Source organism: Acinonyx jubatus, chromosome A1 (assembly GCF_027475565.1).
Source record: "Acinonyx jubatus isolate Ajub_Pintada_27869175 chromosome A1, VMU_Ajub_asm_v1.0, whole genome shotgun sequence".
Classification (NCBI taxonomy): Eukaryota; Metazoa; Chordata; class Mammalia; order Carnivora; family Felidae; genus Acinonyx; species Acinonyx jubatus.
The window spans coordinates 210,411,973-210,424,611 of record NC_069380.1 but is presented as its reverse complement, the minus strand read 5'-3'; the positions used below and the strand labels follow the sequence as shown (position 1 = coordinate 210,424,611).

The 12,639-nt window shown below is 34.8% G+C and overlaps 1 protein-coding gene across 5 annotated transcripts in view; it reads right to left on the bottom strand.

Annotated features, from left to right (window-relative positions):
* The window catches only part of ZFR (zinc finger RNA binding protein), an 83,841-nt gene that overhangs the window by 27,420 nt on the left and 43,782 nt on the right, over nt 1-12,639 (bottom strand). For 4 of the 5 annotated variants that reach the window (XM_053201704.1, XM_027075031.2, XM_027075048.2 and 1 more), the window contains 6 exons: nt 10,904-11,066; nt 9,410-9,615; nt 8,527-8,677; nt 6,366-6,507; nt 972-1,069; nt 14-109 (listed from right to left, as the gene is read on the bottom strand). In XM_053201704.1, the coding sequence (XP_053057679.1) occupies nt 14-109; nt 972-1,069; nt 6,366-6,507; nt 8,527-8,677; nt 9,410-9,615; nt 10,904-11,066 (856 nt within the window). The remainder of the gene's footprint in view (nt 1-13; nt 110-971; nt 1,070-6,365; nt 6,508-8,526; nt 8,678-9,409; nt 9,616-10,903; nt 11,067-12,639) is intronic. The other variant, XR_008289860.1, reaches the window with a different exon arrangement.

Below are 12,639 nucleotides of genomic sequence, written 5' to 3'. Positions count from 1 at the left end.
ACACAGTACTCACCCAGCTTGGAAAATCAGACCAAGTTGGAACTCGCTGACAGAGGTCCCGGAGAATACGTATGATAATCACACAGGACTGCAGACCATTAGCTCTAGCCTTAAGAGCAACACAAAAACCAGGTGAATTAATCTTAGAAATATTGAAAATATCCCTTGATGAAAAAAAGTTAAAATACCACTGTTCAATGGAAGCTCAGGTAAAAATAAAACAAAAATAATCACACTTAAAATTGGATTCAATGAGCTGCCATTTACAGCAGTATTTTATGCCAGGGTTAGTATTTAAGAGCTGGTATTTTAGGTCAAAGTAAACAGATTATACAAGAATAATATTTCTTGATCCCCTGTGAACCTTGACCTGTGTCATTTAAAACAGTAAACTTAAAAAAAATCTGCCTACATTAGAAATAAAAGAAAAAGTAAAGAGCTAAAAAGTTTGTCTAGGGACTGAAAGGTTAAGGAAATCTGTTTGGTTTCCCTTCTGTGCCTTTGCATGACTGCAAAGTCACTAAACCAAACAGTTTCTTCCTCACCTTTCACTCCCTACACTTATTAACTTAGAGAAAGAGGGGGAAAAATCTTAAAACTATACACAAAGCTTTAAACACATATTCCATTATTTAAAGCAAAAGTTAATCTGCAGCCTTATGGAATATAATATATATACACAAACATGTGATGTTCCTAAACAAGTAAACTTTAAATATAGCTACTAAAAATGAAAATAAAAAAACCCAAACTACAAAACACCCCCAAAACCTAAGGTTATTGTCAAATTAATAGTAACTGCAATATGCAGATCTTCATACCCAGCTTTCTATGTTAACATATTTTCTGAGATTTAATTTAAAATAGTATTGCTTGGGCAATCTTTTGAAATGTTTAAGCACAGTTAAACATGTTGTACTGAACTACTCTCTCATAAGGCTACAAGAAAAAAGTAAAATGATGTTCCGAACCTGGAACCACTTAGCGTGGCGTAGAGCAGCCAGAGCGTCAAGGCATTTTTGCCTGTCCAAGACGTCCGGTGGGTCTTTCACCATACCCGAGGTTACATCTAAAATGGATTGAATTGGCAAAATGCAGTGAGGAATGGGTGTTTGACCAGGTGAGCAAGACACTTCCTTATAGTAGCATCAGTGTCACATGAGCCATTTGAGAGTTTACCGGCACATTAATGTACCCAGAGAATTATTTTCAACAAATTTACATAATCCAATGTGAAGATCAAAAGGAGAATTTAAACTCTTATAATAAATAGTTTCTCCAAATATAAACCCTACCCACCAAAATAAAAAGGGAGGATTACTGGACACAGCGCACCAGCACAAAGACAAGACAAGAGGGAACACAAAAATCCACCTTAATAAATGAAGAGTGTATGATAAACTATGAAGTTTGTTCAGTATTCTAAATGGTCATGTCATTCTGGGGCTCATATAGCAAAGAACTAATAATAAAGATGGATTTATCAATATAGTAATAATCAGAGAAAAATGAAGAGTCAAAGATAAGCATTTCTAAGAGATCAATACTTTCTCTCCTGCAAGGAAAATTTTAGCTTCAAGGGAATATGAAATGCTCTTTTAAAAGGTTACCATAAAATATTCCAAAGAATAAATGTAGAGGAACAATGGGTAAAGTGGAAAAGGGCGATAGGAACCAGCATGATTAAACAGAATACGTACAGAAAGGAAGAGATGCAGTAAAGTAAGCAGAATGCTTTGATGATAAACAATATGTATGGTCTAAAATTGTAATAACTGATTTTAATTAGATTATTGTATTAAAACATAAATGAGCTATCTAAAAACTTGAGGAGAAAACTAGAGACAAGAAGGTAATTTTATATTCATGATAGCTGGACGGCCAGCTATGTATCCATCTATACATATCTGTAAAGTGTGTATAAAAATAACAGCATATCTGCTAATCAAACTAGCCAAAATAGCAACTAAGTCAATCTAATTCATAGCTCTTGGGTAATTTTAATAGTATAAATATTTTCTAAATACAGTATAATCATATACCAGGAAAGTAGTCTCTGGAATTTAACAGTCTTCTGGCTAAGTGCATCAGATGTATGCAGTACTTAAGATATAATTTAGGGGCACGTGGGTGGCTCAGTTGGTTAAGCGTCTGACTTCGGCTCAGGTCATGATCTTGGGGTTCATGGGTTTGAGCCCCGCATTGGGCTCTGTGCCGACAGCTCAAAGCCTGAAGCCTGCTTTGGATTCTGTGTCTCCCTTGTCACTGCCCCTCCCCCGCTCACACTCTGTCTCTGTCTCTCTCTCAAAAATTAAACGATAAAAAAAAATTTTTTTAAGATATAATTTAATAAATCATTGAAGGTACCAAAGGAGTATGAGGGTCAAAAGAAATATATGATAAAAGAAGTTAAAGTTGGTTTTAAGAGTACAGGGCCACTTTAGGTCTAAGTTATTTAATTGTATATTTTGTATGAGCATTCAGTTATCTTAAAAGACACTTGTCCTGGGTTGCCTGGGTGGCTAAGTCGGTTAAGCATCCAACTCTCGATTTCAGCTCAGGTCATGATCTCATGGCTTGATTTGTGTCGGGCTCTGCACTGACAACACGCAGTCTGTTTGGGATTCTCTCTGCCCTTCCCCCACTCTCTCCCTCATAAATAAACATAAAAAAAAAAAAGACACTTGCTCTTATTCTGAATAGGTAACACATAAAAAACCTTATTTTAGAAATGGTATAGAAGTCTCTCCACTGCATGGGCTTTCTGTTCTTAATTCTTGCTCTTCAAATAATCAGATGATACAGATTTTTTTAGAAGACATGTTAGAAGGGCGATTTACAGATAATCCAAGAACACTACACCACACTACGCCACATTCTGAGAATTAACACTAAAAGAGGAATCTGAGTGCTAAAAAGAAACTGTCAAGACAAAATATTAGTGTTAAAAAAAAAAACAGTGAACGGGGTGGGGCGCCTGTGTGGCTCAGCTGGTTAAACGTCTTAGACTTTGGCTTAGATCATGATCTCGCAGTTAGTGAGTTCGAGCCCTGTGTCGGGCTCTGTGCTGACAGCTGAGAGTCTGTAGCCTGCTTTGGATTCTGTGTCTCCTCTCTCTGCCCCTCCCCTACGTGTACTCAGTCTCTCTCTCAAAAATAAGCAAACATTAAAAAATGTTTTAATATTTTAAAAAAACAGTAAATAATCCTAAAACCTGTAAGACCTACTACTAACGTCAGAAACATACTGACCATTAGAAATGGGGCTATTCTGAGATAAGGAAAAGGGACACAGGAAAGCACAGCTAACTAAAGAAAAAGAAAGAAAAAAAGAAACAAGAAACCACTCCTCAAAGCAAGATTACAGAACTGCTGAAGGATCCTCTTTCCATGTCCCCTTATTTACATTATTTGTTAAAGCTAGAATGCAAATAGGTGACAATGTGCAATCTCTTTCTAAAAAGTTTCTGAATTTCTAAATGTTATTTTTACAATGTTATAATTTCCTCCAAAATGTAAGAAAATTTCTCTTTTAGCACACATTCATAACTTTGAAAATTTTAATGACAATTTCAAAGATGCCAAGACACCTATTGCAATTTAAAAACAAATTAAGAGCTGTAAGTAGGAAGTTTCTGTTAAATTTAGAGTGTGGATTTTTGCACCCATTTTATATTTCAAGTGGATTAACCCCTTAGGTATACTGTACTAAAAACAAAACAAAACAAAAATCATACTTGTTGCTTAATACCCAGTTAACAAAACTCAGTTAATTTAAAAAAAAAAAAGGCAAATTCTTACCCTACATAAATGTATTTCATAAATTTTAAGGGGTTAATCACCAGTTAGAAGACATGCTGTGTCCACACTACTTTATGATTAAAAGTTAATGGGAATGTATTAATTTAAATTAACATGGTTATATAAAATATATAATCCACCCACAACCATTTAAAAACTAGTGTGAACACTGCTCAATTCTAAATAGACAAAGACAAAACAAACAAAACAGCCACACAAAGGACAATAAATGCCAGACTCTGCATCCAAAAATCCCTCCTTAATCAAATGGCAGGTGTGACACTGAGCTTTTGAAAACCTTGGTCAAAAATCCTTCCGATGTCTTGGCAGCAACCCCTGACAGGAATCAATCCCCTCTGCTAGAAGGCTTTGGACCGGGCCTGATAAGCTACAGGTGGAAAAAAACACACACAATACTTGTCTTGCTGCAGAAAAGACTCTGTAGCAAGGGTTAGAGCATTTCGAACATTTCAAGCTTCAAGTCAATTAACTGTTAACTTAATGTTTAACTGCCAAACACAGTACCATAAAATAGATCTGTCATGCGTTTAACAGTTATTTGGGCAATTTAATAATTTCTTTTAAGTAATTTAAAGATAATTTTTGGTATTAACCAGGACCGTTAAAGAGGCTACCACACTGCGCAAGTCTTGAGATTTATAATTGCTCTTCCGGCAAAGCCTTCCTTACCCTCTGGACTAACTCCCCAAAGCAAGCTATAGGCTTTACGTGATTTTAAGACACAGAGCATTGGGAGCTGCAGTGAGAGAGAATACATACCGTTATTCTGCAGCAAGAAAGAAGCAATCTTCATAATGAAGCTAAAGACATAGTTTACTGCAGTTATCTGCAGCAAGGAACACTCTATCAATGTTTCTACAGTTTTTGCACATCCAACTTTTCAGCTCAGTGTCTTGAAGTAAAATCTTCCAATTTTGGACTGATCATTTCTCTCACCAAAGTATTTATGAAATCCAGAACAGTAATTCTAACTCAAGTCTGGGTCAGACAAAAATATAATTTTGTTTCCTTTAGAAGGGATGGGTTATCAAAGACTACCACAAATGCGATATGAACTTTAGACTTTTGCAAGATAATAAAATGACTTGATATTGCACAAATTTAACTACAGTTAAATATAATTAGATAAAATGTGCTCTGAAATAGTTAAATGGTTATATGAATATAATTTCATCCTAAATATAGCAACTTTTATTTATATCATATTAGAATTTTTCCCCCAAATCCTAAGGGTCATATGTTGCATATGAATTGACCAGATTGACTCAGGAACTGTTTTTCTAGCAATATCCACAGCTAGACCTTGAGTGGAAACTCATGTTCATAGAAAAGATCCTTTTCACAAAACCCATTTATTTTTAAGACGCAAAGCTTTTACAACATACAAGCCCTGATATGGTATACATATGAAGTATATGAGACATGTCTCCCAATGACTACATTTTAAATAAAGTGTTCTCTTCCTGGGTTGTGGAAAGCCCAGTGCCTTAAAAAAATTGTTTTGCTGTAAAAAAAAAAAAAAAAAAAAAAAAAAAAAACAAATTTAAAGGGACTACAACTAAGAGCCTAATCATGCTATTTTAGACAAGTTAATTTTAATATTCAATATATAGTATTTTCTCTTCTCCTTTATCACAAAGAAATATTAGTGTAGACTAACTCCATACTCAACAAGTTAAGATGTACAAAAACAACATGAAAGGAAACAAAGTAAATTTTATCTGACCCATAAAACAACAGAACCAACATAAGGCAGACACTGACCATGCTTTTTGGCTTAAAAGCTTTTGAAGCTTTGAAAATGTTATAGAACAGTCCCTAAAGCAACATTGCTGGCACCAGCAGGATTTCATATTCTACAATTGTAAAGTAAGTTTAAAAACCCTGAATTGTACTAGAACTTACTAACTACACCTACACCATTTATTTTTCAATATATCTAGTAAAATAATACTGGGATCAAACGCCCAAATCTATGTGCATTAGGATGCTCTGCATTTATTAAAACTCTCCAAACCAAAGAGCAACCTCAGAGAACTAGAAGTATTTACCTGAGGACAAGCCAAATCCATGATTACACTTATAACAATGCCTCTTAAAGTATAAGCATTACAAGTATTAAACCAATTTTATTTATGAAACTCTCTTGTCTTTTTAGTAAGACAAGGCAAGAACAAGAACTTCTTAATAGAAGTTAAATTTGTGGCCCCTTACTACCAACATTTCTTTAATTTTTTTCATGTGTCCACTATGTCAGAAAGAATAATTTTGAACTTTTTTTTTTCCAGAAATCTGAGGTTAGCAAGAAAAGAAAAAAATTAGAAAATCAACAATACCATGAATGTTTTATGTGAAAGTACATTACTAAAAACATTTACTTTCTGGGAAGTGATCTTAAGCAAAACTGGTTGCTATAAGTCAAATCTATCAAATTCATATTTAATGCCAGCATGTTGCCTTCTAGGGCTTAATGCCATCTTAAAAGAGTAGATAAATGAAAAAAAAAAGTTAATAGAAAAGTAGAATGCTTAATGGCTTTCCAACCTCCTTCCCTCATGTTCTCCTCTCGAATAATTGGAGATGTCAGGGTGATAGTGACTTGCATTTTGGGTTCCACACATGAATTCAAAATTATTGCCGCTTCAGACACAGCACATTTTATGTCATACTTCTCAGGACTTATAACCTATGTAATGAAAAGTACAAACAAATTAGTTGGACCTTTTACATTATCAGACAAAGCAATTTCATTATGGATCTTTCATTTTCTTGGTACCTCAAGCATTTTACTTTAAAAAATTTTATTTTTAAGTAATCGTTACACCCAACATGGGCCTTGAACTTATAACCCCAAGTTCAAGAGTTGCATGCTCTACTGACTGAGCCAGCCAGCTGCCCCTCCCTACCTCAAGCATTTTAAAAGTTGATAATATACTACTTCCTCCAAGAAGCCTTGCAATAATGCAAATATCATTAGTTTCTTACTATACTTTCCTTTTAGAATTACCATTATCTGTATCATGAGTTATGTGGATATGTCCCTCTTAGATTATGAATTCTTGGGTAACAGAAACACTGCTGTATTTATTATTGTACCTTCCAAATAGCACCTGGGTAGCTAAGTACTTGTACATTTGCAGAATTTGACTGAAACTTAAATAGATATTTGAACCTAACAGACGCATAATTCAACCTTTCCCATTGTAAATTGTGAAATCAACAGATCTATATTTCATCAGAGAGCAAAAAGTCTTTATTAACATCCACAAAACCAGGAATCACTGCAATTTGGAAGATATTTAATAAGCCCCAATTTACATTAGTGAATGAAGACTACAGAAATTATACTGTTTATATTTATAACACAGTATCTAAATTCAAATTCTAGCTGTTACTTTACTAGTGATGTGAACATGGGCAATTTATTTAACTCCTCTGTTTCTGTAAAATGGGGACTGTAATTTTACCTAACCTATAGAACCGTTGGAGGACAAAATGAATTAACTACATAAAGCACTTAAAACAGTGCCTAGTACATACTAAGTATTATATAAATGTCAACTCTGATAACGATAATGATGAATTAATTCTGTTTCTTTTGTTTATCCACTTGTATAAAGTACAGACTGATTTGGAAAGAGTATTCTGCTTTTAGCCTAAGTGCCTGATTATTTCCCTAGGATATATTTCCTGTGTTGTAGTTTTACTAAGCATCACAATTAATATCAAGATGTTTCTTGCAAGTTACATAATTCTCTCAAGGTCCTCAAACCTTTTTCTCTCCCCCCGTTGTGCACCCCACTGCCCTTGCAGCCTCAACAGTGGAATAAGAAGTAGATGAACACTGCTAATTCTGCTGGTTCCTAATACTTTTTAAAAGTATTAGTTGCTTTGCTGTTGTCAGGCAGTATTTATTCTGACTCACTGCTGTAGAATACATATTATCAATGAAATGTCAATCCTTGGATTTAGAATGCCTAATTAAATTGCAAGGTTTTGAAATAAATTTTATACATTGAATTATTCAAGGATATTTATTTTAAATCTTAATCTGAGATTCTGACAAACTAATGTATAAAACTTGAAACAAAAAAAGTTTGCTTTTGTAAGACCAGAAGGGGGTATGCTACTAATTGTGCATTGCCATAACTTAGTGGACACAGATAGGAGAAGTAATTCCTACCATCATAAACACAGAAAACCAAAACAAACAACAAAAACAAAATATATCAAACACAATAAAACGGAGGAAATTCAAACTGGAAAGACTATTTCTTATTATATTTTATTAAAAACATGCATTCAGTTAAATAGGCAAAAGATTCATGAATTTTCAAAACTTAAGCTTGCAATACAGGCTCTTTATTTAAAAAAGAAAGAAAAACCATTTTCTGTCCTATAACAACTGCCTTCTCTCCTATGCTTCAAATCTTGGAAAAAGAACAGGAAGAAGACATGTGCTAAAATTTAACATTTTTAAATAAATTAGCAGGATGGCTTCATGTCAAATACAAGCACTATAAAACCTAAAAAGACAAAGTAGAAAATAGTTCTGCCAGTTTGCACAACCAAGCAAAAAACTCAATATGGAAAGTCAAGCCAATAATTTAAAGGCTGGCTTAGGTTTAGGCTAAAGCACAGTTAGTCCTGCCAAAAACTTCTGAACTAGACAAGGGGTAAAAATGAACATTTCCATAATACTTACAGCAAGCTGTTTGGGTAGGTTTTCTGCAATACGGCTTAATAATGTCTTTGAAGGTTTCTCAGAGCACAGCAAAACAAGGTTGACATTTCTATCTCCTCGGAGAAGTAATCCTTTTGCCAATACTCCCACTCGCAAAACTCCTTTTAAAGCTCTGCAGTGAAATCAAATTATATTATGACATTTCTCTTCTCAACCAGAGCCATCATAATATCTACACAATAGTAAATCAAATATTTTTTACACTATTAAAAGTTTCATCAACTACAGTATAAAGATGAATTCAATATTATTAAGAAGTATACTTCATTTAGATAAGAAATATGGATAAATAAATGAAGAGCTAAGTTCTCACAGGGACAATTTCAAAGAACATTAACATTTCTGTCTCACTTTATAAATTAGAGTCATGTTTAATATAAAAATATTTCCAAATGGTAAAAGGAAAATGAGAGGTTATTGAGAGGTTATATGCAAAACTGATATGAAAGATACTCCTAAAGCTTAAGCTTCTTTATGCTTTATGGTCAATGCATTAGGGAAAAAAAGTTGCTAAAACAAAGACTGAAAATGGGACAGATGCAACACATAAAAACTGAAGAGCAGCTGAATCCAATTACCAAGGCTGCTTTGAAAACAGACTCAAAATAGTTTTATACAAATTTCAATAAAATGAGTAAAATCACAAGGTTGGAGATTCTAAGGAACTGTGCATTTCTCATTTTAGCAAACAGCAGCTGAATACATTAAATATCTGACCAAGCAAGATAAGACATGTACATTCACACCAGAGAGTTTTTCAGTCTTTGTAACTTTTTATTTCAGGTGTAAGAAGCCCATGTAAAGAAAACAAAAATATGCAAAGTAAATAACTCTGAAAACACACCTGTCTTTACCTCCCTCTTTTTTATCATCTCCCTCTTTGCTCTTACTCTTCTCATGTTCAGACAAACTGTCTGAAACAAGTTTTAAAGCACGTTCAGTGATAGAAACAATTTTCTGAACTGCTTGTAATTCTTCTTCAGTTGGATAAATGGTTGCGTGTTTTGTCATTACATAACGGTCATCAGATGAGTCAGGACGACGTAAAGGCTAGAGAAAAAAAGTTACTTCATTTAAAAACGATGTTTCCTGGGCAAAAATAAACTATTTTTCAACTCTACATGTTTTTCGTATCTTTTTAATAAGAAAAGACAATGATGCCAAGTGTCTATTTAAAATTATCTTCTCTTTTTCCATTTCAGTAAAAACAAAAATGCAAACTATGGAAAGTTATACTATTAAGAGTATGTATCTCTGTATGTATATATGCTTTGCCTAAACACCAGATCTAAGGTTATGAAAATATTTTTTACTCAATTTTAAAGACCAGTGGTTGTGACACTTTTTTTTTTTTTTTTGGCTTTGATAAAACAGGTCTTGCAAATGCTTATTCTGTGTAAAGACAAATGAGAAAGAGAATCGGTTAAATAAAGAGGAGGAATTTGCTGTGCTCTCTGGACAACAGAACAAAACAAAATCCTCTTGTTTTTTGTAATCTAAACTTCTATGAAATGTTCTTCATAACCCAGGAGTCTCTTCTTTTACAGCTTCCATGGAACACAAACTCTCAAGATGCATATCTTTCCTATACTTTCCCTAAAGTGTGATGCTCATGTGGAACCATTTACCTACCCCTTATCCTGTACTCAATTCAGAAGTAGTAGTAGGTTTTAAATGGTCAGGATTCAAAGAAGGAAAAAAAAAGATTCTTAACAACTGGTAATGGGAAGGTAATAATTTTGAAGGCAAAGCAGCTGCCTTCAAAATTGGTTGCTCTTGCTGATCTCAAGAAAAACAAAGGATAGAAAATCTCTAATGTTAAAGAACAGTTGATCAAGTTCAGGGCGCCTAGGTGGCTCAGTTGTTTAATGTCTGACTTTTGATTTTGGCTCAGGTCATGATCTCATGGTTTGTACGATCGAACCCTGTGTTGGGCTCTATGCTGACATTATGGAGCCTGCTTGGGATTCCCTCCCTCTCTCTCTGTCCCTAGCTTGCATGGGTGTGCTCATTCGCTCTCTGTCAAAATAAACCTTAAAAAAGAAAAAGAAAAAAAACAAGCTCTTCTCCTGTATAGCTTATACTGAAAGTAAGAAAAAGACTCATGGAAACTCTATCAACTCCTTATATATAAAGCATGAGTTGGGAACCTGTTAACAAAAAAAAAAAAAAAAAAAAAAAAAAAAAAAAAAAAAAGGGAAAATTCTGTATCAGATGAAAAACTTACATTGAGATTATGAGACTATTAAATCTAAGCATTAGCCCCCCAAACTGTTATCCTGTAATACTGAACCAATCTTACACGTTCACCCCCTATGTAGACAAAGTGGATACTCACTGCAGGCCCCTGTGGCTGAGGAGGCATGCCTGGTCGGACTCCCAGAAGGCCTAATGGGCCTGGGGGACCGTGAGGATAGCCTCCATCAGGCATTCGGCGGCGATCATCCCAATGGTGTTGTTCTTCCTCCATTCTTCTCCAGTACATGTCCTCTTCGTAACGTCTGAAAATACAGAATAATGCTACAAGCCTCAGAGAAATACACCCCAATAACTTACATCAATAATGACAAAAAGCACAATTAAAAAAAACCTTCCCAAATCAGCCTACCTAATGCCTTTTTTCCACTACTGTATCTAATGTCCTTCATTTGCTTCCATCTATAAGTAAGGAGGCAAATATGAGTGAAGAGGTGAGAAAACAAAGAGAAAAGCAACACAAAATTTCACAGCCTGATGTCAAAGTTGAGGAAGCAAACACCAGAAACCTCAGAGTTCCTTCCAATCTCTCCCTCTTTAAGGGCAAGATGGTAAACTTAAATGGCTACCTCAAATGGCCAGACCAGTAACATGTGTGAAAGACTTGAAGCACACATTCAAGAATTTTCTCTCTCCTATTTTCTCCTTAGAATCTCTTTTATTAATGTTTATTTATTTATTTTTAAGAGAGACAGAGCACGAATGGGAGAGGGACGGAGAGAGAGGGAAACACAGAATCTGAAGCAGGCTCCAGGCTCTGAGCTGTCAGCATGGAGACCAATGTGAGGCTTGAACTCAAGAACTCTGAGATCATGAGCTCAGCCGAAGTCGGATGCTTACCTACTGAGCCACCCAGGCGCCCCTGGAGAGACTCTCTTAAGACTATTTTTAATCTCCCCATTTATGACACAGGCAGAGAGAAAGACATCTGTACACTATGAGGAAAAACAACAGTGCAAGACAGTGATAAATGGCAACTCACATTCTGTCTCATTTTGGGGGATATATTAACAGTGGAGAGGACTACGGTAAAGTAGAAAGCACATGTTCTGGCTAGACAGAACAGCTGCCACCCAGCCTCTATTAATTATTGCTGTAAGGGAATAAAGATTGCAATCCCCAAATCATCAAGATTTTATTAACAGCTTTCAGTATCTTTAATGTTGGTTCAGATTAAAAATACCATGTATACCAAATAAAACACCCATGGGCTGAACTTGGGACTGCAGGCAGCTAGTGTATAACCTCTGCTTTAATGGTCCTCTTCAGAATCTAACTTCTTTTTTATTATCTCACTTTCTCCGAGTTCTATCTTCACTTTTAGCTTTATACTGTGATATCAATAACTCCCAAGGGAAATCATGTCTCTAAAGTAAATTTTGAGAGGCAACTGGGTGGCTCAGCTGGTTAAGCAACCAACTCTGGCTCAGGTCATGATCTCAGTTTTGTGAGTTTGAGCCCCACATTGGACTCTATGCTTGTCAGCGCACAGCCTCTATTCTTCTTACTCTCTACCTCTCCCCAGTTCTCTCTCACAAAAATAAACAAACATTAAAAAAAAAAAAAGAAAATTCTGATAGCAATAAGGTTTTGGTAGATAAATTTATTAAATATAAAACATTAAGAAAGAAGTATGCTTCTCAAGTAGCTCTGCAAAAATTACCAATTTTCTCAGGTGGGGAATAAGCTGTGCTTTTTAGGTCATCTGACTTAGAAGTATAGAAACATACTTCTCTATTATTTAGGTCTTGGAAGAAAAATGAATCACAACAAGCTGAAGGCTCTGGAAAACCACATACATACCAATTTTGAATAGTT